The sequence below is a fragment of the Saccopteryx leptura genome, chromosome 9, assembly GCF_036850995.1.
Source record: "Saccopteryx leptura isolate mSacLep1 chromosome 9, mSacLep1_pri_phased_curated, whole genome shotgun sequence".
In the NCBI taxonomy this organism is placed as follows: domain Eukaryota; kingdom Metazoa; phylum Chordata; class Mammalia; order Chiroptera; family Emballonuridae; genus Saccopteryx; species Saccopteryx leptura.
In genome coordinates, this window is record NC_089511.1 from 47,747,885 (window position 1) to 47,775,848 (window position 27,964).

Below are 27,964 nucleotides of genomic sequence, written 5' to 3' on the forward strand. Positions count from 1 at the left end.
GCTGTGATGGTGGCCCTGGCTTCTGGCTTTACACTCAGTCTGCTGAAGGCACATATGAGAAAGCAACCAATGAACAACTAAGGTGTTGCAATGCGCAACAAAAAACTGATTGATGTCTATCCCTCTCTCTGACTCTCTCTCTCTGTCTCTGTAAAAAAAAAAAAAAAAAAAAAAGCAAGCATATAAAATATGCAGATTTTTCAAGCAAGGGGATTAGTCTTCCGATCACAGTCAACCTGGTTCCATGGTTCCAGCTTTCATGGTGGGCGGTAGCAGAGCAACCAAAGTATTAATATAAATAAAAAGATAGATTTAATTATAGTAAGTTGTTTTATAAAGATTTATTTGCCAAACTTAGCGAAATCTGACATAAAGTACTTGGTAAGTAATTATTATTATATGCTCTAACTTGCTGTAATTCTGCTTTATAAATTTTATAAAGTTACTTCCCTACTTTATAAATCACCATTACTGTGGAACCGGTGGGCGGTTAGAAAATTTTACCACTAACAGAGATACAAAAGTGGGCAGTAGGTATAAAAAGGTTGACAACCCCTGGTCTACAGGTAAACGTCACTCTCAGGACTCCAGGAAGGGATGAATAGTTGGAATCAGTGGAGGAATTTTTAATTAAGATATGTAAACATTATCTCCTTCCTTAAGATTCTTTAGGAGACAATGTTTACATATCTTAATTAAATAAGGAAGGGGAAGAGGGAGTTTCCAGATAAGTTTTATCTTCCTTGTTGTCTAGCAAGTAGTGGCCTCAGTCCTTCTAGAGAACTATAGTTAAACTATGATTAGATGGCCCAGCTGTCCTTGCAAGCCAGGAAGTTCCTGCATTCTTCTCCCTTCATCTAGCAGTTCCTCCAACAAAGGGTAAGAGGAAGGGAATATAGATTTGCCTTTAGCAATCCAATCAAGCAAGGAATGTGGGGGAGGGCTGCAATGACTTTGTCAGTTTAGATTGTCCTTCACATGAATGGAGTACTCTACCACTACAGAGCTCCGCTTGCCTCAGACAGGCTCCTTCGCTCGCGCGCTCGCGCGCGTGTGTGTGTGTAAACCCAGACACCTGGCCCCTTAGCAACGTTGCCTAAACCCAGGTCACTCAATGCACACCGCCCCCAACCCCCGTTCCAGAGCCGCCACATTTCATTTACGGCTGGTACCATCCCCACTTAAGAGTCCCACCTTTATTTTGGTCACAGTCAAAAATCCTGCCCTCATCATTCCAGGGCGCCTGCTACTGACCGAGAATCACATTAACTATATTGCAACACTTTCCACCTGATCACCCTGTATTCTCGTCTTTTTTCACTACCAAACCCTACCCTGTCCGCCTTACTTCCATTGCCACACCGCTTGCTCTTCGCAAATTCCATATAATGATAGTAAGAATAGCTACTGTGAAAAATTGATTGTTCATTATATGTCACTATATCACTGGGCGCACACATCACCATCTCATCTAAGTCAACCATCACAGAAATGTCGTGCGGGTGTATGATTGTTATTCTCATTTACACAAAAGGAAACTGAGGTTCGGACAGGTGCGGGCGCTTGCACTGGGTCACTCAAGAGGAGCACGGCTTCTCAGACTGCTCAGTCTGGCTCCTGGGTCCTCCTCCATCATGTAAGTCTAACCGCCTCCTCTGCTACTCTGTCCGCGGGTGGACCCAAGCCTCCGTGTCGCCCACACAACCCATACCAAGAGGTCGCCCGAGGCTCACAGGGACCCCAATCCCGCTCGGTCCTGGCCACTTTTCACAGTTCCGCCCCTCTTTTTCTCGCAGACGCTTCAGGCTCGGTCTCGCTCCGCCTCCTGCTGCCACTCCCTTTCTGTCCCGGGCGGTGGCATGTCCGAGAGCTGAACCTTCTTTCGTCTTCACCGCTCCGCCGGCCCCGTCACCAGCTTTCATCCTCCCTCCTGTCACCCCGCCGAACTCGAGTCGGAGGGGCGCTCCCACCCCTCCCCGGGCACCCCGACGCCCTTCTAGCTCCGCGCTGCCCCAAAACCAACTTTACAGACTGTCCTGCTCAACATGTCGGGGGGAAACTTGCCCCGAACATCTCTCTACACACTACGTATTTGACGAAAACGGTGGACCCCCAAGCTAAACTGTACATCCTGCTTAAGCTCCACCCTCGGGCGCCTTCTTCTGATTGGCTTTTGGGGAAACACACCCATGCGTCACTTCCGGCGGAAGGGGACGCGGGAGATTCGATTGGAGGACGTTGGATTCTGTCTGCGCCCTCTTCCCTGCCGTTACTGAGCGTTGCCCGGGCAGGGCCGGGTGCGCTGGTGGCGCGAGGTGTGTCGGAACATGCTATGTTATTTTTGCAGCAGTTAGCCTTTTCTATATGGGCGATCATAGTGAGGGCTGGGAACGAAAAGGTCAATCATTTTTTTTTACTTATTTTAAAATATACATTTATTAATTTTAGAGAGTGGAGAGAGGTAGGGGGAGGAGCAGGTATGTGCCTTGACTCAGGGTTTCCAACCCGCGACCTCAGCATTCCAGGTGGACGCTTTATCCTCTGTGCCATCACAGGTAAGGCCATATGTGTGTCTAAAATTTGGTTACTTTTTGTTGTTAATTTGCCTCAAATATATTTTAGGCAATAGACCCTTAAGGTTAGAGGTAAGATTTCTTTTTTTTTTTTCCATGTAAGCAAGTAATCATATTTAATAGGAGGTAAATTATGGGAGTACATCAATGGCATTATTTCCTGGAGAAAAATTTCACAACTTAACTAAATTAACTTATTCTCAGGACTGAATAATTATATCAACAAAATATGGAACAATCTACTAATTTAGCTTGTGGATGTAAAACTTAAAATTTTAAAGGTGGGAATGAAGAAAGCCAAAGTTTTGTGCTTGACATGTTTTGAAGAAACGACTTAGAAAGGATCTATGATTTTCTTCTTAAGATCTTTAATTGGATAAACCTGGATTAGGGAGAGAACTTTAGCATTTTTACCTTAGCTTTAGAAATTCAGACTCCAAGGAGTTTGTAGACCCCTTTACCTTATCCCACATGTCCTGTTGATTTTGGGGCTGCCTAACAAAAAGTAATTTGCTGGGTATGCAGTTTTGATTTTTGTTTTTTTTTGAGACAGAGACAGGGTAGAGAGGAAGGAACGAGATGGGAAGCATCAACTCATAGTTGCTTCCTCATATGTGCATCGACGGTGGGGGCAGCACCTACCAGCGGAGTCAGTGACCCATTGCTCAAGCCTGGAACTTGGACTTTCTAACCTGGGTCCTCAGCATCCAAGGTCAACGCTCTATCCACTGCGCCACCGCCTGGTCAGACTGGGATTTACCTGCCTATCATCCATTTCACCTTCAAAGTGTAAGACCTTGTTCCCCCAATACCCAAAATGTTCCCTGTACCGAATATTAACTCATTGTCTTTGCTATTCATATGTATGTGAATTCTCCTTTTTATGTATTACACTTGCAATATCTTCTGTTAATTTGATTATTAGCCCCCATGGTATTGATCAGCTGCCATGTGAAATTAACTGGTGGGAAATGGCTAACGGAAACTGCTGCAGCTGAGAGATCATGAACATCTGCGGGGAAAGGTGAGCATTATTATTGTTCACTCTGTCAGCCTTCCTGGTCAGTTTCAGTTTGGTGGAATTTAGAAGTGCTGTGAGTTATTTTCCTGTCTTCTACATTACATTGTCATGAGACAATATCTGTGAAGCTAGCTCCTTGGACTTAGAGAGTCATAGGTTTTTATTGAGTCGTGGGTCTGCTAACATTGTAAGGGTCTGGTTCAGCTTCTGCGTCGGGCAGTTGTGCTCTGGTGTCCAGCTCTGATGTTGTCTGCTTAAGCTATCTTAGTTATTAGATCTGGGTTTCGTGTCTGGGGTCAAATCTGTATTCAGCTCTGTGTCTGCGGTCTAGGGTCACTTTTGGTGGTATGGCTTTGTGTCCTGTTTTGTGTGGGGGGCCCATGTGCAGCTCTGGTTCCAGGGTTTGTTTATGGCGTCTTGGTCCAGGTCTGGCTTTTGGTTTAGGAAACAGTTTTGTGTTTGGGGACCGAGGTCTGGGATATACCTTTTGGTTCTGAGTCTGTGTCTGGGATCCTGAGTCTGGCTCTGGCCTCTGGTGTCTGTCAATCAATGGTTATTGCCTCTAATTCACTGCCTATAGGATTCCCCGGATTAGGGTGCGGGGAAGGTAGGAAACTTTATGCAGAGCAAATAGATCAGTTATTTCACCGCACGGCTGTGAGAACAGCTACGCTGCTGAGAAGCTCAGCATTGTTCCAGGTGAATTATGAAGCAGCACGGCATGAACAGCTCAATAGTGCCACTTGTCAGTTATGAAGCATCAGGACTGGGAGACCTGGGCTGGGCAGTGCTAGGACGGATTCTCTCCCAGGCACACAGCTCAGCTGTACTTTGCTGTGTTTCACCCCCGAGTTCTGGTCTGGTTTTGTCATTTCTTCTTTGCTCTGGTTTTTGTCTAGACCAGGGGTCCCCAAACTTTTTACACAGGGGGCCAGTTCACCGTCCCTCAGACCGTTGGAGGGCCGGACTATAAAAAAAAACTATGAACAAATCCCTATGCACACTGCACATATCTTATTTTAAAGTAAAAAAAACAAAACAGGAAGAAATAGAATATTTAAAATAACAAACAAGTAAATTTAAATCAACAAACTGACCAGTATTTCAATGGGAACTATGCTCTTCTGACCACCAATGAAAGAGGTGCCCCTTCCAGAAGTGCGGTGGGGGCCAGATAAATGGCCTCAGGGGGCTGCATGTGGCCCGTGGGCCGTAGTTTGGGGGCCCCTGGTCTAGACATCTTCATCAGTCCGTTCAGTGCAGGAGGAAGTTTGCTGGTCAGTGCCAACTTCTCCCTGCAGTGAGGTTTGTATGAGAAGTTTCTGTGTAGAATTGAGGGTTAGGGTCTTTTTGTAAAAATTTAAGCCCAGTTATCCACCAGGAGCCCTCCTTTAGGTATCTTTTTTTCCCAGGACAGCTGTTTGGCATGTGAGTTGACAGGGTGTCCTGGGGGAAGGGCTTAGAGGAGACCTGGAGGTGGATTTTCTACCCCAGCTCCAGCCAGCTGTTGAGGAGCAGAGGGGATGCCTGCAGAACAAGGCATCAGAGTCCTGGGGGCAAAAGTCCGGGGTGTGAGGGGCAGAGCTGGGCTTTGCGTAAGGTGGGAGGAGATAGCTGGCGGTGAATTCTCCATTTCTGCTTCAGCCAGTGTGTGAGGGGCAAAGGGGGTCTTCAGGGGGCAAGTGGCCAGGAGAGACCTGGAAATCATTGTTCATTCCCTTCCAATACAGCTTGTAAGAGGCAGAGGGTGTGGGGGGTAAATAGGCAAGGAGAAACCTGGAGGTGACTTCTCCTGGCTCCACCGTGGGTATAAAGAACAGAGCAGGTCTTGGGGTCACTGGCCGGGAGGGACCTTGATCTGAATTCCGTGACCTGGCCCTTGGTTTTGCACCACTGGCTGGTCCTTGGCTGAGGGTTGTGGGGAGACGTGCATGCAAAGGCTCTATTCCAGTGTTAGCCATTGTTTGATGAGCAGAGAGGTCTCTGGGGTAAGAGGTGCAGTTCAGCCAGCTGGTGTGCTGTGACCCTTCGTCCAGGCACGTTCGCCTGAGCGTTCCTTCTAGACCGGGGGCCCATGTCCTCGTTGCCCAATTTAAGTGAGCAGTTCTGGTGTAGCAATTGTCACGAGCACTTCACCCAGACAGGTTCGCCCAGAGTTATTTTTGGCTTATTTATTTATTTTTGTGACAGAGACAGAGAGAGGGACAGAGAGGGATGGACAGACAGGAAGGGAGAGATGAGAAGCATCATTTCTTCATTGCGGCACCTTAGCTGTTCATTTATTGCTTTCTCATATGTGCCTTGACTGCGGGCCTTGAGCAGACTGAGTAACCCCTTGCTCGAGCCAGCGATCTTGGGTCCAAGCTGGTGAGCTTTTGCTCAGACCAGATGAGCCCGCGCTCAAGCTGGCGACCTCGGGGTCTCGAACCTGGGTCCTCCACATCCCAGTCTGACGCTCTATCCAGTGCACCACCGCCTGGTCAGGTTTGGCCAGTTTAAATGAGCACTTCCTGTGCAACCACTCTTTGTGAACGCATGCTTCAATGCTTCGGACTGGGTTCAGGAGTGTATTAGTTCCCATCCCAGTTTATGTAAGAATTAGTGCAGTGAGTGACAACTGTCACGCTGCTTCAGGACTTGTGGTCACATCTGTTCTGAGGAAACTTGGTTCCCCTGAGTGTCTGCTGTAGCTTTGGGGCAGACGTGGATCCGTATCTGTGCTGTTTCCCTCGTGTTACCCCCACCTTCTAAGACACTGCCTCAGGGATAAAGGGGAGCAGAAGCTTCCTGTGTACAAGGACTGTGGAGGGCTGGGGCCAGGGGCTATCAGTCCTCCAGGGACCCAGCTCAGGAAGGGTCTGCATGAATAATTGTTGGGTTTTCAGTTTGTTTTTAGTGTCATCTGCCTGTGCCGGTCCAGCGTTATCTGTGTCATTTATGCGGGTTCACTTTTGGGTTCTCCATTCTGCTCCCTTGATCTGTGTCTATTTTTATGCCAGTACAAGCTTCTTTTGATCATGATAGTTTTTTAGTGATACGGTTATTATGATGTGGAAAATTGGAATGAAAGAATCCCACGATGTCTCTACTCCCAAGGCATAGTGGCTGTTAACATAGTCTTGCCACCTGGCATTCAATGACCAGTGGACTGCTTCACCACGTTTGGTGAACTAGGCACAGGGCTTGGTCTCTGTAATGATTCTGGGTGTCTTCCCTGCTCTTCCACCTGGTGTTGGCATGGTTGTTTCAATAGTGATTTACTTGACAGTAATTTCAAAAGTCCAGAAAACTTTTCATGGCAGTACAGATACTGTTTTCTGTATTCAGAATCCGCAGCTGTCATCGCCTGACTGCATTTGACATATAGAACTGGTGTGTTTTGTCCCAAACAGGTGCATTGTCCCAGGGAATCACCAGGTAACACACCAGTGTGGAAATCATTACAGTTTCCACATTATGATCCGGTCCACAGTCCCAGGTCAGCTTTCAGCACCTGTACCAACCATGTGAAATGTCTTTTCCTTTCAGATCTTATTTTATGTCTCTAGACTACTGTGTTTGAGACTTGCCCTCATTTTCACAACTGTGATGGTTTTAAAGTGCACAAATGACTCCACTCTGGGTGGCTTTTTGCCCAGCTTCTTTCATTCACTTACAAGGTTTTCAATACTTATCCATGTTGTAACATGTATCAGTACTTTTGCGTATTTCTTTGTGATTAATCACGGGCAACATAACATTTACCACTCAGACCATTTGAAGTATACAATTCTGTGTCATTATCAGCAATTACATTGTTGTGTAAATAAGGCCAACACCATGCAGCTTCAGAACTTTATTTCCTTCAAGGGAAACTGTTCATTAAACACAAACTCCCCGTCCCCTGGCAACCACATACAACGTCCTGTCTGCTTTTGATTTCTATAGATGGCTCATATAAGTGGAATCATATATTTCTCTTAGCATAATGACACCAAGGTTTATCCATGTTGTAGCCTGGCAGATATCCTCAATTCTTAAGACTGAATAATATTCAACTGTGTATATATTACCTTTTTTTCATACACTCATCAGTGGACACTTGGGTTTCTTTTGGTTATTCTGAATCATGCTACTATGAATATGCGTGTACAGACACCTTTTTATTCTGCTTTGAAATGTTTTGGGTTTGTTCCCTGAAGTGGAATTCCTGGATTATACGTGAAACCTATTTATTTATTTAAATTCAGAGTCAGAGAGAGAGTCAGAGAGAGGGATAGATATGGACAGACAGAAAGGAACGGAGAGAGTTGAGAAGCATCAATCAGTTTTTTATTGCGAACCCTAGTTGTTCATTGTTTTTATTTTTTAAGTAACCTCCATACTGTTTTCCACAGCAGCTGCACAATTTTACTTTATTTCTTTCTATGACAGTATAGTAATTCTGTTTATGGACTGAGCACTTTTTGTTTATTCATTTACCTGTTGATGAATAATATCTACCTTTAAGTGAACAATGCTACTGTGAATATGCATGAATAAGTTTATTTGAACACAAATTTTCAATTTCTCAGGGTATATACATATTTAGAAGTGGGATTGCTGAACCCTATGGTAATTTTTGGAGGAAATGCTGATGGCTGCACTATTTACATATGCACAAGCAATGTTTAAGGGGCCCAATTTCTCTATAGCATTATCAGCATTTATTATTTTGAGTTTTCTCAATTACAGCCATTTTGGTGTCTGTGAAGGGGGTATTGTTTTGTGATTTTAATTTGCATTTACATTATGACTAATGACGTTGAACTGTGCTTGTTTACCATTTGTATTTCTTTTCTAAAGATGGGACTATTCAAGTTTATTTTTAAAATTTAGTTGTTTGCCCTGACTAGTTAGCACAGTTAATGGAGGTCAGCCCGGTTTACGGAAATCCTGGATTTGATCTCAAGTCAGGACCCAGTGGCTTGGTTGATTTGAGCTTCTGTCCCGGACACTGAGGATAGCTTGGTTGATTTGAGCATCCGCCCCTGATGGCTTTGCCAGGTGGATCTCGGTTGGGTCACATGTGGGAGTCTCCCTCTCTGTCTCCCCTCCTGTCACTTAAAAAAATATTTTAGCTGTTAGCAAGGATGTAAAACCAAATTACTCTGCCCAGCAAAGTTATCTTGTAGACTCGAAGGATATATAAGGAGTTAATCACCACCAAACCACTATTTCATAAAATGTTAAAGCCTCTTCTCTGAGAAGAAAAAAAAGATAACAAATATAAACAACAAAATGGCAATAAACATATGTCTATCAACAATTTAATCTAAAAAACAAAATAAATGAACAAGCAGAGTAGAAAGACTCATAGATACATGGAACACTTTGATGGTTGCCAGACGAGAAGGGGTTTGTGGGATGGCAAAACAGTGAAGGCCAGCATTCTCACACAGTCAGACCTTTGTCTATGTGGCGTGTGGATATCTCAGGTACATCTGGGGTTCCTTCTCTGCGTATGGTTGTTGAATTTCTTGAAATTTCAAGGGGAGAGATTGAGAGTGTCTCTCATGCTGCCATTTCTCTGACGCTAGTCAGCTTTAAATGTTGGTAAACCAACGTCTGAAATTTTTTAAAGTATAAAAGAATAAAACATTGCTGTTTTACTGTTTCACTTCTCTGATATGTTTTATACAATGATTAAAGCACTTTGAACTCTTATCACATAACATTTTGCCTTTCCTATTTGCAGAATATGAATTTTTTTTCTCTTTAAGCTCTGTAAAAATGTGCCCACTGAGATCCAATAAAGTCATTTTCTTGAGCTAAGAGGGACCATTTCCCAACAATTTAGGGTCTTAAAAAAAGTACTCTAAATTCATCTAAGTTCCTTCCTATTTATTTATGCTAAAAGCAAGTTCTGTGTAGCTTTTCTTCTGAAAACGGTGAAAGAAGCCCGCCCAATTGAGGAGCCACTGAGCCACTTCACCCGCAGGTGTTGTAAAGTACCAAAAGCTACAGAATTAATATTAATATTTTGGGAGGTTTGAGAAACATTTTGTTGATTTGGGTTAAGATGTGTAGAGAGGCCCTGGCCGGTTGGCTCAGCGGTAGAGTGTCGGCCTGGCGTGCGGGGGACCCAGGTTCAATTCCTGGCCAGGGCACATTGGAGAAGCGCCCATTTGCTTCTCCACCCCCCCCCCCCGCCCCTTCCTCTCTGTCTCTTTCTTCCCCTCCCGCAGCCAAGGCTCCATTGGAGCAAAGATGGCCCGGGCGCTGGGGATGGCTCCTTGGCCTCTCTGCCCCAGGCGCTAGAGTGGCTCTGGTCTCGGCAGAGCGATGCCCCGGAGGGGCAGAGCATCGCCCCCTGGGGCGCATGCGGGAGTCTGTCTGTCTCTCCCTGTTTCCAGCTTCAGAAAAAAATACAAAAAAAAAAAAAAAAAAAAAAAAAAGATGTGCAGAGAAATTGTGAGAATAGTCTCTGTACTGTGTGATTGGCATAGTCAGGATGGTCCTTGGCATTGTATTGTAAATGCAAAAGGGAGGAAAACATGGATCCCCAGGCATTCCACCACGCCTGTGGGGAAAAGGGTGAATGGCTAGCCAGGTACAGAGAGAGAAAAGCCAAAATAAACCTTTTCTCATAGCAATGAGCCATTTGTGGGCATTTGTCCCCACGGAAACTACCTCTCCTATGTAAATGCATGTGGTTAACAGGTGTGACTCAGGACAGAGAGATAGCAGATGAACACTAGATAATATAGGAATGCCTTTTAATATGTAATGAGACATCTTTCTGCCATTGTGTTGGCTTGTAAACTTTGTTTTCCCCAAAATAATGTATGGCTTGCAAATTGAACGTGGTCCTATCATGTTAAAGGACATATGACTATAACCAATAGTGATAAGGGGCTCCTAATTGCAATTTTTGCTTCTGTACTTCCCACTTACAAAACTATAAAAACTAAGTAGAACAAAGGGCCGGTGCGCGCTTTCCTTCAGAATTCTGTCGGAGTTTGCCGCCACTTGGCCAAGCTAGACAATAAAGCTTTGGTGTGTAACCGAAGGACCTTGTTCCTGTCTTCAATGTTTTGGGTCCCTCCGAATTAGGCTTAACACCAATGAATTTTTTCCTGAATTACTGAGACAGAGTAGTTAGAAACAGAATGTTTGTTTGAACTGTTTTGTTTTCAATCTTCTTTTCTTTCTATTAATGCTTTTAATTAAGCATGACAGTCAATTAGTTTTTCAGTGCATACACATTTACTAGAAAAGACACCTGTTGGCTTTGCCTCAGAGGTTGAGGTCTTCCTCAGAAGTGAATTTCGCGCCTACAGTGGAAGATTGCCATTCACCCCTGTTGACTATTTTGTTTTGCAGGCCACAGCGTGAACACATGAATAGAAGAAAATTTCTTCTTGCCTCGGTTCTTGCTCTCCAAAATTCGAGTTTTATATATCCTTCCTGTCAGAAGTGCTTCTCCCGGATAATCCTAGCCTCCACAAGGTACAAGGAAAGCTTGTGAGCCCGAGAGAGGAGGTACAAGTCAGTTGCAAACCAGTGCAGGACACAGAAATGCCTCTTCCCCCTCTGTCCCCCTCTGCCACAGCATAGCAAGTTTACGACAGAGGAAGTCCGCACTTGCCTTGGCAACAGATTTCAGAGACACCTTAGTGATAACAAACATGAGAGCTCTTTCCTATTTTATGGGGTTAACTTTGTATTTTTCAGCCTTCAAATTTTAGCCTGACCTGTGGTGGTGCAGTGGATAAAGTGTTGACCTGGAAATGCTGAGGTCGCTGGTTCAAAACCGTGGGCTTACCTGGTCAAGGCACATATGGGAGTTGATACTTCCAGCTCCTCCCCCCTTCTCTCTCTCTGTCTCTCTCTCCTCTCTAAAAATGAATAAATAAAAAAAAAAAAAGTCCACAGAACAAATTTTAGAGCAGTGGTGGTTTTCAAATGACAGTATGCAGAGCTTTAAGACTCCATCATGCCTAGAGGGAGAAGGGGTTAGGGAAGGAAGAATGGAGAGGGCTGACTGGGAGGATGGGCTCCGGCCCTCATGTGAGTTTCAACAAGAGCCCCATTTGCCATGAACCAGCACTATCATAATTGTGCAGGTCTTGAGTGGGAACGGTGCAAGATTAGGAAATAAACACAGAGAAAAAGAACGGGATCGGGAGATTTCTGTAGGCTGATCCTACAAGAGCGAAAGCACCTCCAAAAAAGCTGTATTTCATAGTACAGAGAGCAAAGCTTTTTTTTTTTTCTTTTTTGGAGAGAGACACAAAGAAAGTCAGAGTGAGGGAACAGACAGACAGGAAGGGAGAGAGATGAGAAGCATCAATTCTTTGTTGCGACATTTTAGTTACTCATTGATTGCTTTCTCATGTGTGCCTTAACCAGGGATCTACAGCAGACCAAGGGACCTCTTGCTCAAGCCAGTGACCTTGGGCTCAAGCTGGTGAGCTTTGCTGAAACCAGAGGATCTCACGCTCAAGCTGGTGACCTCAGGGTTCTGAACCTCGGTCCTCCGCATCCCAGTCTGATGCTCTATCCTCAGTCCCATCGCCTGGTCAGGTGCAAAGCTATTTTGCAAAGCAAAGAGAACTCAGATACAAAGTCACGTTTCCGAGGCAAACCAAGAATTCTTCCAGGAGCCCAAAAAACCCTCCACCGTGCATAACATTTTAACCAGCAACTTCCCAACACAAAGGATGAGAAGAAGAGCATGCAAATTACCTGTAGCAACTTAATCAAGTGAGGTGGGGGGATGGGCAGCAAGGACCCTGTCAGCTTACTGCCAGTCCCCACACCTCTGTCCCCCACACGTCTAAACTGCATGGACTCTCCGCTTGCAGCCTGTTTTCCACACCCATTCTCATCCCTGTGTTAGTGTTCCAAGACTTCATTTGAAAAGGTTCCATGATGTATGTAAAGATGTAGGCACACAGACATAAAAATATAAAAAGCAGTTTAGAAAGTTTTTGATTGTTCATGTAATTATCATATTCACATACGTGTGTATATACTTATATCTGTGAACATGGTAATTATTTTCATAAGGAGGACCAAATTAGCTTTTATGTGTGTGTGTGTCTACTCTTCCAAAAATTATGAGCAAGGGAGGGTGTAAGGTTGGCCGAAGGAGGACACCCGAGTTCAGGCAAGAAAAGTTTAAGGCGTCATCTGCCGGCTGACTCCTAAGGCAGGGGTGAGCAACCAGTTCTCTAACAGGTAGAGTTAAAGAGGGGATTTCCAATTCAGGCCCTCCATCACAGGCATTGTTTGTTATAATTCACAGTCCACCACAAGATTTTATCAAGAAAGAGGGGAGAGGAGAGGAGAGGAAAAAAGGAGGGGGGGAATAATTTCCTTTTTTTTTTTTTTTTTTTTTTTTTTAAATTTTTATTTTATTTTATTTTTCTTTATTACATTATTAATTTTTTAAAAAAAAAACAACTTTTTTCGATTTATTTTTTATTATTATTTTAAACTTTTTATTCTTTATTAAATCTCATTAATACTATCAACAAAACCACCTTCAGATGCCATTAAGGAAGAGAAAATCGAATATCATGGATACAAAAGAAAGAGAGGTAACACAGCTAGATGAGGAAAAATCTATGGAGAAAAAATTTAATATATTGGAAACCTTGGAGCTAAATGACAGAGAATTCAAGATAGAAATCCTAAAAATCCTCCGAGATATACAAGAAAACACAGAAAGGCAATTTAGGGAGCTCAGAAAACAACTCAATGAACACAAAGAATATATGTCCAAGGAAATTGAAACTATAAAAACAAATCAAACAGAGATGAAAAACTCAATTCACGAGCTGAAAAACGAAGTAACAAGCTTAGCTAATAGAACAGGTCAGATAGAAGAGAGGATTAGTGAAATAGAAGACAAGCAACTTGAGGCACAACAGAGAGAAGAAGAAAGAGACTCAAAAATTAAAAAAAATGAGATAGCCCTACAAGAATTATCTGACTCCATCAAAAAGAATAACATAAGAATAATAGGTATATCAGAGGGAGAAGAGAGAGAAAATGGAATGGAGAACATACTCAAACAAATAATAGATGAGAACTTCCCAAGCCTGTGGAAAGAACTAAAGCCTCAAGTTCAAGAAGCAAACAGAACTCCAAGTTTTCTTAACCCCAACAAACCTACTCCAAGGCATATCATAATGAAATTGACACAAACCAACAGCAAAGAAAAAATTCTCAAGGCAGCCAGGGAAAAGAAGAATACAACATATAAAGGAAGGCCCATTAGATTATCATCAGATTTCTCAGCAGAAACTCTACAAGCTAGAAGAGAGTGGACCCCAATATTTAAAGTCCTGAAAGAGAGGAACTTTCAGCCACGAATACTATACCCATCAAAGCTATCCTTCAAATATGAAGGAGAAATAAAAACATTCACAGATACAGAAAAGATGAGGGAATTTATCATCAGAAAACCCCCACTCCAGGAATTACTAAAGGGGGTTCTCCAATCAGATACAAAGAACAAAAAAAAACAGAGCCACAAGTAAAAGCTCCAAGAAGAACACAATAAAACCAAATTTAAACTGTGACAACAACAAAAAGAAAGAGGGGGAGAAGATGGAGATTAACAGTAGCAAAGGACGATGGAGTGCAAAAGTACTCACAAAATAGTTCGCTACAATGAACAGGGTAGGGACCCTTTTCATTATTCAAAGGTAACCACCATTGAAAAAACCACCACAGAAGCACATGAGATAAAAAAGATAGCAACAGTGGAAAGATGTATGGAATACAACCAAATAAAAACAAAAGATAGAAAAACAAAAGAGAAGGATCAAACAAGACACAAAACTAACAGAAAGCAAGATATAAAATGGCAATAGGGAACCCACAAGTATCAATAATTACACTAAATGTAAACGGATTAAACTCACCAATAAAAAGGCACAGAGTAGCAGAATGGATTAAAAAAGAAAATCCAACTGTATGCTGCCTACAGGAAACTCATCTAAGTAACAAGGATAAAAACAAATTCAAAGTGAAAGGCTGGAAAACAATACTCCAAGCAAATAACATCCAAAAAAAAGCAGGTGTAGCAATACTCATATCGGATAATGCTGACTACAAGACAGGAAAAGTACTCAGAGACAAAAATGGCCATTTCATAATGGCTAAGGGGACACTGAATCAAGAAGACATAACAATTCTTAATATATATGCACCAAACCAAGGAGCACCAAAATATATAAGACAGCTACTTATTGATCTTAAAACAAAAACTGACAAAAACACAATCATACTTGGAGACCTCAATACACCGCTGACGGCTCTAGATCGGTCATCCAAACAGAGAATCAACAAAGACATAGTGGCCTTAAACAAAACACTAGAGCACCTGGATATGATAGACATCTACAGGACATTTCATCCCAAAGTGACTGAGTATACATTTTTCTCCAGTGTACATGGATCATTCTCAAGAATTGACCATATGTTGGGCCACAAAAACAACATCAGCAAATTCAGAAAAATTGAAGTTGTACCAAGCATATTTTCTGATCATAAAGCCTTGAAACTAGAATTCAACTGCAAAAAAGAGGAAAAAAATCCCACAAAAATGTGGAAACTAAACAACATACTTTTAAAAAATGAATGGGTCAAAGAAGAAATAAGTGCAGAGATCAAAAGATATATACAGACTAATGAAAATGACAATACGACATATCAGAATCTATGGGATGCAGCAAAAGCAGTGATAAGAGGGAAGTTCATATCACTTCAGGCATATATGAACAAACAAGAGAGAGCCCAAGTGAACCACTTGACTTCCCACCTTAAGGAACTAGAAAAAGAAGAACAAAGACAACCCAAAACCAGCCGAAGAAAGGAGATAATAAAAATCAGAGCAGAAATAAATGAATTAGAGAACAGAAAAACTATAGAAAAAATTAATAGAACAAGGAGCTGGTTCTTTGAAAAGATCAACAAAATTGACAAACCCTTGGCAAGACTTACCAAGGAAAAAAGAGAAAGAACTCATATAAACAAAATCCAAAATGAAAGAGGAGAAATCACCACGGACACTGTAGATATACAAAGAATTATTGTAGAATACTATGAAAAACTTTATGCTACTAAATTCAACAACCTAGAAGAAATGGATAAATTCCTAGAACAATACAACCTTCCTAGACTGAGTCAAGAAGAAGCAGAAAGCCTAAACAGACCTATCAGTAGAGAAGAAATAGAAAAAACCATTAAAAACCTCCCCAAAAATAAAAGTCCAGGCCCTGACGGCTATACCAGCGAATTTTATCAAACATTCAAAGAAGACTTGGTTCCTATTCTACTCAAAGTCTTCCAAAAAATTGAAGAAGAAGCAATACTTCCAAACACATTTTACGAAGCCAACATAACCCTCATACCAAAACCAGGCAAGGATGGCACAAAAAAAGAAAACTACAGACCAATATCTCTAATGAATACAGATGCTAAAATACTAAACAAAATACTAGCAAATCGAATACAACAACATATTAAAAAAATAATACATCATGATCAAGTGGGATTCATCCCAGAATCTCAAGGATGGTTCAACATACGTAAAACGGTTAATGTAATACACCATATCAACAAAACAAAGAACAAAAACCACATGATCTTATCAATAGACGCAGAAAAGGCTTTCGATAAAATACAACACAATTTTATGTTTAAGACTCTCAACAAAATGGGTATAGAAGGAAAATATCTTAACATGATAAAGGCCATATATGATAAACCATCAGCTAACATCATATTAAATGGCACTAAACTGAAGGCTTTCCCCCTTAAATCAGGAACAAGACAGGGTTGTCCACTCTCTCCACTGTTATTTAATGTGGTACTAGAGGTTCTAGCCAGAGCAATCAGACAAGACAAAGAAATAAAAGGCATCCATATCGGAAAAGAAGAAGTAAAGGTATCACTTTTTGCAGATGATATGATACTATACATCGAAAACCCCAAAGAATCCACAAAAAGACTACTAGAAACAATAAGCCAATACAGTAAGGTCGCAGGATACAAAATTAACATACAGAAGTCAATAGCCTTTCTATATGCCAACAATGAAACAACTGAGAAGGAACTCAAAAGAACAATCCCCTTCACGATTGCAACAAAAAAAATAAAATACTTAGGAATAAACATAACAAAGAATGTAAAGGACTTATATAGTGAAAACTATAAACCATTGTTAAGGGAAATCGAAAAAGATATAATGAGATGGAAGAATATACCTTGTTCTTGGCTAGGAAGAATAAATATAATCAAGATGGCTATATTACCCAAAGCAATATACAAATTTAATGCAATTCCCATCAAACTTCCAATGACATTTTTTAAAGAAATAGAGCAAAAAATCATCAGATTTATATGGAACTATAAAAAACCCCGAATAGCCAAAGCAATCCTAAAGAAAAAGAATGAAGCTGGGGGCATTTCAATACCTGACTTCAAACTCTATTATAGGGCCACGACAATCAAAACAGCATGGTATTGGCAGAAAAATAGACACTCAGACCAATGGAACAGAATAGAAAGTCCAGAAATAAAACCACATATATATAGTCAAATAATTTTTGATAAAGGGGCCAACAACACACAATGGAGAAAAGAAAGCCTCTTCAATAAATGGTGCTGGGAGAACTGGAAAGCCACATGCAAAAGAATGAAACTGGACTACAGTCTCTCCCCCTGTACAAAAATTAACTCAAAATGGATCAAAGATCTAAACATAAGACCTGAAACAATTAAGTACATAGAAGAAGACATAGGTACTCAACTCAGGGACCTGGGTTTTAAAGAGCATTTTATGAATTTGACTCCACAGGCAAGAGAAGTGAAGGCAAAAATTAATGAATGGGACTACATCAGACTAAGAAGTTTTTGCTCAGCAAGAGAAACTGATAACAAAATAAACAGAAAGCCAACTAAATGGGAAATGATTTTTTCAAACGACAGCTCAGATAAGGGCCTAATATCCAAAATATACAAAGAACTCATAAAACTCAACAACAAACAAACAAACAATCCAATAAAAAAATGGGAAGAGGATATGAATAGACACTTCTCCCAGGAAGAAATACAAATGGCCAACAGATATATGAAAAGATGCTCATCTTCTTTAGTTATTAGAGAAATGCAAATCAAAACGGCAATGAGATACCACCTCACACCTGTTCGATTAGCTGTTATTAGCAAGTCAGGTAACAGCAAATGTTGGAGAGGCTGTGGAGAAAAAGGAACCCTCATACACTGTTGGTGGGAATGTAAAGTAGTACAACCATTATGGAAGAAAGTATGGTGGTTCCTCAAAAAACTGAAAATAGAACTACCTTATGACCCAGCAATCCCTCTACTGGGTATATATCCCAAAAACTCAGAAACATTGATACGTAAAGACACATGCAGCCCCATGTTTATTGCAGCATTGTTCACAGTGGCCAGGACATGGAAACAACCAAAAAGCCCATCAATAGATGACTGGATAAAGAAGATGTGGCACATATACACTATGGAATACTACTCAGCCATAAGAAATGATGACATCGGAACATTTACAGCAAAATGGTGGGATCTTGATAACATGATACGAAGCGAAATAAGTAAATCAGAAAAAACCAGGAACGGTATTATTCCATACGTAGGTGGGACATAATAGTGAAACTAAGAGACATTTATAAGAGTGTGGTGGTTACGGGGGGGGAGGGGGGAATGGGAGAGGGATAGGGGGAGGGGAGGGGCACAAAGAAAACAAGATAGAAGGTGACAGAGGACAATCTGACTTTGGGTGGTGGGTATGCAACATAATTGAACGACAAGATAACCTGGACTTGTTATCTTTGAATATATGTATCCTGATTTATTGATGTCACCCCATTAAAAAAATAAAACTATATACAAAAAAAAAAAAAAAAAAAAAAAAAAAAAAAATAAAGAGGGGATTTGAGGGTGGGGGCTGGTAGTCGTTACGTGGGGGTAAAAAGGGTTAACCATAAGTAAGCTAGGGGACCTTCCACACCAGGGTGAGTCAGTCCGGATGTCTGCGAAGAGGTGATCTGGAATGTCTAGTTTTTTAATGTCCCTTCGTCTACTTAAAGGAGGAGGGGGTCATGGCCCCCGCCTACAGCCCTATCAGAGGGGATTGATTTATCCAGATAAGCTTCCCACCCAGCCCAAGCAGTGGACTTGCCCTTCTAGATTACTTAATGGGACTCATAGTTTCCTTAGTCTAGAAATCTGTCTCTGCTGCTTAGAACTTTTTTTCCTGTCTTAAAATGTGAAGCAGAGCTCAGAGACTATCTGTCTTCTGTTCTATCCCTTCCCCCCCTTTCCCATCACCCAAAAGTTTGTCTCATTTCCTTAAGTCAATTTGAAATTCACCAACTTTATTACCTTTAGTAAAAATTTACCCCAATTGTCCTGGCCAGATAGCTCATTTGGTTCAAGTGTTGTCCCGAAGCACAGTGGTTGCTGGTTCCATCCCCAGTCAAGGCACATATAGGAAAAGATGTTCCTGTCTCTCTCCTGTTCTCTCCCACTCTCTATAAAGTCAATAAAATAAACATTTAAGAATTCACCCTAATTGCCCCATATGTAAAATGGCCTTGTTTACTTCTCAGAATGAAATAAGGTATGTTGCAAATATCTATAAATTGCAAAATGTTGATGATACCTATTAACTATTCTAAGGCTTGCTAAGAAATTTTACATGAGACTTAAATATATTATTAATATACAGCTTCTAGAGGAGCTATATTCATGGCCAAACTACAGCACGAATTCGAGCAGATTTGGGTAAGGTTATATAGATGGATTAGCACAGATTCATCCTCAGTGTTGCAAAAGATAATAATAGTAAATAGCACAGATCTAATGATGAATCAGTACCTTCTTATATGAAGGGTTAACCTTTGTTCAAAATAGTCAAGTTGGTAGCTCAAGTTTAGGCTCCCCCTAGTGGCTAGCTGGCAGCAATCAATTTTCACAATTACTATTATCTGTTTGCATTTGCCACTTTTTAAAGCTAGATCAGCGATTTTCAATTGGTGTGCTGCAGGAACTTGTAAAATATGTTAATACCTGACTATTTAGTCAAGGGCACTGACCTCTTTTTTCTTAGAGTGTCAAATAAATGATAAAAGACAGTGCAATAGCCGTCCCATGTGAATGAATCAAAATTACACTTATTTTTTGTCAGATCAGCAAAAAAATCGATTTTCTGGTGTGCCACAGAATTTTGATATTTAGTTTATGTATGCCAGGAGATGGAATTGTTTGTATATTGCTGAACTAGATTATGAGCATCACAAAGAAAAAAAAGTCCTAAGATTAACCAGTACAGTAAGATGTTGTAATTAGTTTATTAAATTAAGAATAAATTATAAGACATTATGGCAAACTACTAGAAAGAAGGGAAACAGTACATAGTAATCATAATATTTAATATAATTGAGAGAGAAGCAGACTAACATTTATTAATTGGCAAGACCTGCAAAAGATCTTTTCTTTTACTTTGTCTCCTTTTATCCTTCAACCCTGAATTTTACTGATGAAGAAATCAAGGTAAAGGGGTATAGAACTATCCCAAGATTACATTTAGTACAGTAGAGTTACACTTGATACATAGTTTTTGACCAGAGAGATATGGGCTATAATTACACATTGCCTTTAAAACAAGTAAGATGTTTTGTACTTAACTTTTTGTAATTTGATAAATTCTTAGCATATTCCAATGAATTAAAGAAAGTAAAATTATAATGGTGAGAAAAATGACTGGGTTACTCTATATCAGGGGTCGGGAATCTTTTTGGCTGAGAGAGCCATGAACACCACGTTTTAAAATATAATTTTGTGAAAGCCATACAATGACCCGTGTACGTTACTCATTATCCAATAAAAATTTGGTGTTGTCCCGGAGGACAGCTGTGATTGGCTCTAGCCACCCACAACCATGAACATGAGCGGTAGGAAATGAATGGATTGTAATACATGAGAATGTTTTATATTTTTAACATTATTATTTTTTTTATTTAAAGATTTGTCTGCAAGCCAAATGAGCCATCAAAAGAGCTACATTTGGCTCACAAGCCATAGGTTCTCAACCCCCACTCTATATAAATACTTACCAGTATTAACTGTTTCAGGATTACTCATTATTTAAAAATAAAAATTCCATTGATTTGCCTGACCAGGCGGTGGCGCAGTGGATAGAACATCGAACTGGGATGCTGAGGACCCAGGTTCGAGACCCCGAGGTCGCCAGCTTGAGCGCGGGCTCATCTGGCTTGAGCAAAAAAAAAAAGCTCACCAGCTTGCACCCAAGGTCGTTGGCTCAAGCAAGGGGACTCTCGGTCTGCTGAAGGCCCGCAGTCAAGGCACATATGAGAAAGCAATCAATAAACAATTAAGGTGTCGCAATGAGAAACTGATGATTGATGCTTCTCATCTCTCTCCGTTCCTGTCTGTCTGTCCCTATCTATCCCTCTGACTCTGCCCCTGTAAAAAAAAAAAAAATTCCATTGATTTGAGAGAGGGAAGGGAAGTAGGGAGGAGAGAGAGAGAGAGAAGCATCAACTTTTTCCACTTAGTTCCATGTAGGTTTGCCCTTATTGCTTCTCATATGTGCCCTGATTGGGGGTGAAACCCATGAAATTTGGTGCACCGGGTAGATGCTTTATCCACTGAGCCACCAAGCCAGGGCCTCTTTATTGTTTTAGTAGAAGATAGACGTTAGGTCTTCTGTTGGTGTGTTTACTTCATTCCATTTAGTTGGCACCCCTACCCAACCCCAGACTTAACTAATATGCCTCATGATTTAGCTACCCAGTAAGAACATAAGTACATCTCCCTCTCCCCACCATATCCCCCCACAGCCTTTTCCTTCCCTTTTCTGTCAGCGTGGTGCTACTCAGTTTAAACTAGTGAAAGCAGCTATTATACAGAAATTCAAGAGATTGATCTGAAATATATGGTTTAAGAAGATATGTTTTCTAGAAACATTTGTACACAAAATACTATTTTAATTTTACTTTTCCAGATTAATTTTTCATCATATGAAAAAGTCCCTGAACATTTCTATACTTTTTTCTTCCATTTTTCCAGGTTTCATTGTCCAAAATGTGGTTCTACTGGTGAAGCCGAAAGTGCCAGTTACAGATACAAACTTTCCATAAAAGTTGAAGAATCAAACAAATTATTTAGCATTACTGTTTTTGGAAGCTGCTTAGATGCATTCTTTGGTCTTACAGCGACTGATTTGCACAGGTATTAATTATTTAAAGCATTCTTTTTCCTAGCTGCTCCCTTGGTATATTAGTAGAGTTTGAAGAAGAGGCATTAGGTAAAAAGACCACTCAACTCCAAATCGTCAGTGCCTTTAACAGATCATCAAGAAATAGATTTTTATTTCCTAAATACATATTATGATAATGTTAAACCAGGATCCTTTTATTTAAACCAGCTAAACTGTAATTAGAATGTTAAATTGCAAAACTAATGCAAATTAGAGAACATAAAATAAAATTGTTTTAAATTGAAGAATTATCCAAATTGAGATTAATACTCAAGGATCTCAAGTTTCTTGAGGCAGAAGAAGCTATTTATGGGAATGTTTGCATAACAGAAATGAAAGCTTGTCATTTCTCTCACTTGCATTTCAACTTCACCTGCATAAGTATGACCTATTATGACATTGTCCTGAGAATACAGGACATATATAAGTACCTGAAGCTTTTCCTCCTCAGTCTTCTACCCTCCTCCCCTAACCACTTGACAGAAGAAACTCATTTGAAGAAAGAACCAGCGGAGGGCGCACAGCCAGCATTGCCAGGGCCGAGGAAAGCCTGCCCTCTGCTCTGAGGGGAAGGGCTAGAGATCCCACCGCTGCTTCCACTGCTGCTTATAGAAAAACTGCTGGGCCCGATGACTAGGCAGGCATCTACTTGATTCACAACTGATCCATTGTTTTTGTCTTCCTGGTTGTGGGAAACTAGAGGGAACAAAATGCCTAGCTCTTAAAGTCATTTTTCTTTCTATGTAACTCAAAAGATTCATGATGCATTTTCAAACTGTTTGTGTCTTCTGAATTTATGGCAAGTAAAATTTTCAAAGGTTATCTCTTCACATTTAAAATTTTCTTTCCAATCAAGATACATTCAGGATTCTAATGAAATTCCAAGAACACTGGATAGTGATGCCACTCTGAACCTATTAACCAAAGCAGTGGAAACTTGCTTTGTTGGACAGACCTTTATTTTTGGAGTGAAGGTAATTGAGAATAATTTTCTTTTTCTGTATTCTGTTAACATTTCCATTGTAATGAAATAATTTCAAGTCTTTAGTGTTTAGGAGTCATAAATGTGAGAACCTGTAGAAGCACTTCTGACTGTATAAAAGTGGGCTTTAGGTGATTTGTTAAAACACCATGTGTGACAACTTCCTTTTTCAAAAGTTAGAAGAGCCTAGTTTAAATGCCTTCAGAACTTTAAAACTCTAACTTTATATAAGTTCAGAAGTGTAAGGTATTTGTTTATCTGCGTACAGGGGGTCCTCAGGTTACGACAATCTCAACATACAATGTTTCAAGTTTACGACTCTCCCATAAAAACTTGAAAAAATTGAGGCCTTGGTTGGTTGGCTCAGTGGTAGTCAGCCTGGTGTGCATATGTCCTGGGTTCGATTATCGGTCAGGGCACACAGGAGAAGCAACCACCTGCTTCTCCATCCTTCCCCTATCCCTTCTATCTCTCTCTTCCACTCCCACAGCCAAGGCTCCATTGGAGCACATTGACCCAGGTGCTGAGGATGGCTCCATGGCTTCTGCCTCAGGTGCTAGAATGGCTCTGGTTGCAATGGCCCAGCTAGACAGAGCATTGCCCCCTAATGGGCTTGCCAGGTAGATCCCACTTGGGCGCATGCGGGAGTCTATCCCTTTCCCTCTCTGCTTCTCACTTAAGAAATATACTAAAATAAAAAAGTAAAATAAAACTTGAAAAAGTTGAGATGTGAGTGTTTTGGCTTATGCCATTAGGGTCTTTTGTCATTTTTTTCTGTTACAGTACTGTGTATTTATGTCCCTTTTTCTCTGGCTTGGTTGTACTTTTATGTACTAGATTATGATTTTACAACTGTGTTAGGATAGGTAAGTGACTTAGGCTAGGGTGTGTTTTGACTTCCACCAAAATTCAGGTAATGTCACTGTTGTAGGAACAGAACTGTGCATATCCCGAGGTCCTTTTGCATTGGTAACTCTAAGCATAGACTAGGAAGGATCGCCTTAAACAAGTATAAAAGTGACTATAGAAAAATTAAAAAGCTTGACCTGTGGTGGCGCAGTGGATAGAGCATTGACCTGGAACGCTGAGGTTTCCTGTTCAAAACCCTGGGCTTGCCTTGTCAAGGCACATACAGGAAGCAACTAATATGAGTTGATGCTTCCCGCTTCTCCTCCCTCTTTCTTTCTCTTTCTCCTCTTTCTAAAAAAATCAATAAATTAAATTTTAAAAGAAAAGGAAATTAAAAAGAATATAGTGACTCTGAAGGAGTAAGCATTTTCTGTCTTCATCTATGCTAAAGGGAACACATGGACATTTTATCCATATTGGAATCAGGGTTTTAAAAACAGGAAGAGAGCACTCTAACTGAATGGTGAGAAAGGCCCAAAGGGGAGGTGAAGTCAGGAGCTACAGAGATTTTCTTTGTTAAAATCTTATCTTTATTTTTTTTAAAGTAAGAGGAGGGGAGATAGAAAGACTCCCCCACATGTGCCTTGACTGGGTTCCACCTGGCAACCCCCTCCTGGGGCCGCTGCTTAAATCAACCGAGCTACCCCTCAGTGCCTGAGGTTGGCGCTTGGACCAATTGCAAGAGGGGAAGAGAGAGACAAGGGGGAGAGAAGCAGATGGTCGTTTCTCCTGTGTGTCCTGAGCAGGAATTGAACTTGGGACATCAAATACTGGGCTGACGCTCTATCCACTAGCCAATCAGCCAGGGTATCTTTTTTTTTTTTTTTAAACAGGTGAGAACATTTCCCATAAGTGTTCAAAGTTTATGGGAGCTAATGAGAAATATAATAGTTGCCATTTATTGAGCAACTACTATTTGCTTGCCACTGTATGCTTCCATATGTTATTGCAAATACAATACTTTTTCATTTTAAGTCATTATTTTATAAATGAGAATACTCAGGCTCAGAAAGGTTAAATAAATTGTTCAAAGTTACAACACTAGTAAATGTTAGGACTAGGATTTGAGTATAAGTCTCCTTCAAGGTTTACTTCTCTTATGCTTCTGTGCCTGTAGTACTAGAGCAGCGGTTCTCAACCTGTGGGTTGCGACCCCAGTGGGGTCGCCTAAAGCTATCGGAAAATACATAATGCATATCAGGTATTTACATTCCGAATCATAACTGTAGCAAAATTATTTTTTGGTTTGGGGTCATCGCAACATGAGGAACTGTACTGCGAGGTCATTGCATTAGAAAGGTTGAGAACCACTGTACTAGAGAAATTGAAATTATTTTAAGTGTCTGTTTTACATTGTAGTCAAGGAAGACAATTCTCATTCAAATTTTTTTTTTACAGAATTTTGAAAAGCAACGTGGACTAGGTTCAGGTCCCTGTAACTTCTTAGAGCAGTGCCTTGGTGGCAAGAGAGGAGTTAAGGCGCTAGTGGCGTGCCAGGTGGTCCTCCCAGACCCGGGTGTTGCTGGTTTCACTGTCATTGACTATTTCCGGCAGCTTTTGCGTCTTTCTGATTTCAGGAAGTGCCATGGTGGCTCCCAGACACCTGATAGCCACTCACTTGCTTTAGAGCACTCAGGTGGTGATCTCAGCAGCCTGTGCTGCCTGGACAGCAGTTCTTCCTCTGAGTCCGGCAGCAGGGACGATGTTTTAATATTCTGGCAGCCATCACTTGAACTCGCTTCCATTGTTTCACAACTGACAGATGATGATCATTTCCCAGCTTCAGAACAAAGCCAGGCCACTGATGCTCTTCCACCAAACAGACAGAACATTTCCTTGGTGGAGGCCATTGGTTTCAGCAGTCACCATGGGGCCGCTCAGTGTCCATGGAGTTTTGTTTCATGTATGGACCGAGAGAGGACAGCACAGAGGTTGGGTGAAGAACTTGCCTTACAGGCTAAGCAGCCAAGTGCAGTCCACAGCAGTCCTCGTGATCCTGGAGTTACTGGTTCGAATGTACTGCCTTTGAAAATGCCAGAGCACCATAAGCCAAGTAATACAAAATCCTTCCACAGTGCAGTGGAAATTAAAAATAGGCTGGTAACATGTCACCAGCATCATGATGTCAGTACCCCCCCGAGCCTTCAGGAAATAACTATGTATTGTCCACCTTGGTCATTCAGACTTGAAGAGATAGCTGGTGGTTCCCAGGATTATGACCCCAAGATATGGGACGATCTTCCATTCTCTGAAAGCTTAAACAAATTTCTAGAAGTTATAGAAAATGAGATTTCTATAACCCAGAGAGATACCAGCAGTGGGAAGCATCATCTGGATAATGGCATTGATAAATTGCATGCAGACCACGGCAGTTTCTCTGTGACTCCCCAGAGAACCACTGGAGCCCTGCGCACAACACCCGTAGGTTTAAGATCATCACAAACAGCAGTCACAGCAAACTCTTGCAAAGATAACTCCCTTTCCAACTGTGAAGCATATCCAAATGCTAGTGTTCAAGAAGAGTCACAACCACAGAACGCATCAGAGGCTGTCTATGTAAGTAGAAATGACAGAGATATTTCTGAACATTGTCTACTGAACGCTTATCTCTCAGCTCTGTTTCCATCTTCAGAAGGTTTAGGAATAACCTCTACTCTTGGGAAGTCTACCAGAATTTCACCACATAGAACTACAATTTCACTTAAGCACAGTGCTTCAGAGAGTGACCATTGTCTTAGTATCAAATATTTTAATGAATGGGGAGAAAAATCACCTTTGGAAATGAGTGAAAACTTGACAGCTTTGTGTTCCAGGAGGGATAATGCTGTTTCTGACCTTTGCAACTCAGAAAATAAACAATATAGTAGGTGGCCAAAGAACCAAGGTGACAGTCTTACAATTTGCAGGAAACTTACATATCCCTTAGAAGCTCTGTGCGGTAGTCCAAAGAGAAGTACAAATACATTGAAAGGAATGCCTTATGGACATATTGATAATAATTCAACACAAAATGATTTCACTGGCCCTGAATGTAACTACAATGCTTCTGCTGATCTCTTTGATGATAGTGCTAAAGAAATGGACATCACAACAGAAATGACCAAGAAATCACAGGATGTTTTGTTACAGTGGAGAAAGTCTTTGGCAGAAAGTCATCATATAGAATCTGATTTTTCACTGAGATCACCTTCTGAAAACTCCAGGCAGCCTTCACAGAAATTATCCTTACTAAACATGTCTGCCTTCATGTATCCCAAAACACACTGTTCACCACATTTCCCATCAGATTCAGAAAGTGAGTTTGAAGACAGCCAAGATTTTGTTCCATGTTCACAGTCAACTCCTGTTGCAGGATTCCACCAAGTAAGAATCCGTGGGGTGAAGGGGGCTTTCAAGAAATTACCTGCCTTTCATTCAGATCTTGGTGCTAACTATAGGAAAACAATTTCTTCTGAAAAGGAGGTACAGCAAGCCACTCCCAGCTATCCAAAAAATATAAAAACACCCAGCCAGAAATCCAGAAGCCCTGTTGTATCTGATATTACACAACTAGAGGTTTTCAACAACAGTCCTATTGCTGAGTGCCTTGAATCTGACATTGATGAATGCGTCCCTCCTACCACCAAGAAAGCATTTTTTTCAGATATGCTTGGATTCCAAGCCATGGGTCTAAGAAAATGCCCTACTGCCTGTAATTCTCCTGATCAAAACATGTTACCAAGAAAGAAACTGAAACAGGTCAAACAAAGAAAAAGAACCAATGAACATTTAACTAAGAAAGACTTAAATTTAAAGAATACACTTACAGCAGTAGTTACAAACCGAGAAACTCCTCATTATAACAGTACACACTCAAGCTGGATTTCCAAAGAGTCAGTTTGGGGACTCAGTTCTCGTTCGGAAGTCACAGGCTGCCTTTCATTTTCAGAAAGCTGGCCACCGCCAGTGCCTGAAAGTAAAAGCGCTTGGTCTCCTGAATTGTTTTCATGAATATTCACCTAAACCCAGTGTCTGAACTTATACAAGTAAGTCTGTTTGGAAACTTCTGCTTCCACTGGCATGGAAAGCATTCTTGACATTTTGAACACTTCGAAGAGATACAAATAGGAAAGAGGTGGTGGTGTGCCTTTATAAATGTTTGTAGAGCAATTGGTTTTTCTGTGTTTTATTCAGAATAC

General features: G+C 41.1%; 1 protein-coding gene across 5 annotated transcripts; it reads left to right on the plus strand.

The window, feature by feature from the left end:
* The first annotated feature begins 2,283 nt into the window (after positions 1–2,283).
* Positions 2,284–27,964, plus strand: LOC136381352 (DNA damage-induced apoptosis suppressor protein-like). 5 transcript variants are annotated; one of them, XM_066349971.1, is made up of 7 exons: positions 2,284–2,555; positions 3,123–3,362; positions 3,499–3,597; positions 10,939–11,064; positions 21,706–21,867; positions 22,752–22,869; positions 25,185–27,964. In XM_066349971.1, the coding sequence occupies exons 3-7, from the start codon at positions 3,578–3,580 to the stop codon at positions 27,774–27,776; spliced, it is 3,018 nt and encodes a 1,005-aa protein (XP_066206068.1). In that variant the 5' UTR covers positions 2,284–2,555; positions 3,123–3,362; positions 3,499–3,577; the 3' UTR covers positions 27,777–27,964. The 5 variants fall into 5 exon arrangements, with proteins under 5 accessions (XP_066206068.1, XP_066206066.1, XP_066206069.1 ...); XM_066349969.1 differs by having other exon boundaries at positions 3,127–3,362; XM_066349972.1 differs by lacking the exon at positions 3,499–3,597 and having other exon boundaries at positions 3,127–3,362.

Bases quoted from the DNA above. Each gene is read 5' to 3' on its own strand.
- LOC136381352 (XM_066349971.1), top strand. From the start codon at position 3,578: ATGAACATCTGCGGGGAAAG. The intron at 11,065-21,705 runs GTACAAGGAAAG...CCATTTTTCCAG, and splicing joins ATAATCCTAGCCTCCACAAG to GTTTCATTGTCCAAAATGTG. The intron at 22,870-25,184 runs GTAATTGAGAAT...TTTTTTTTACAG, and splicing joins CCTTTATTTTTGGAGTGAAG to AATTTTGAAAAGCAACGTGG.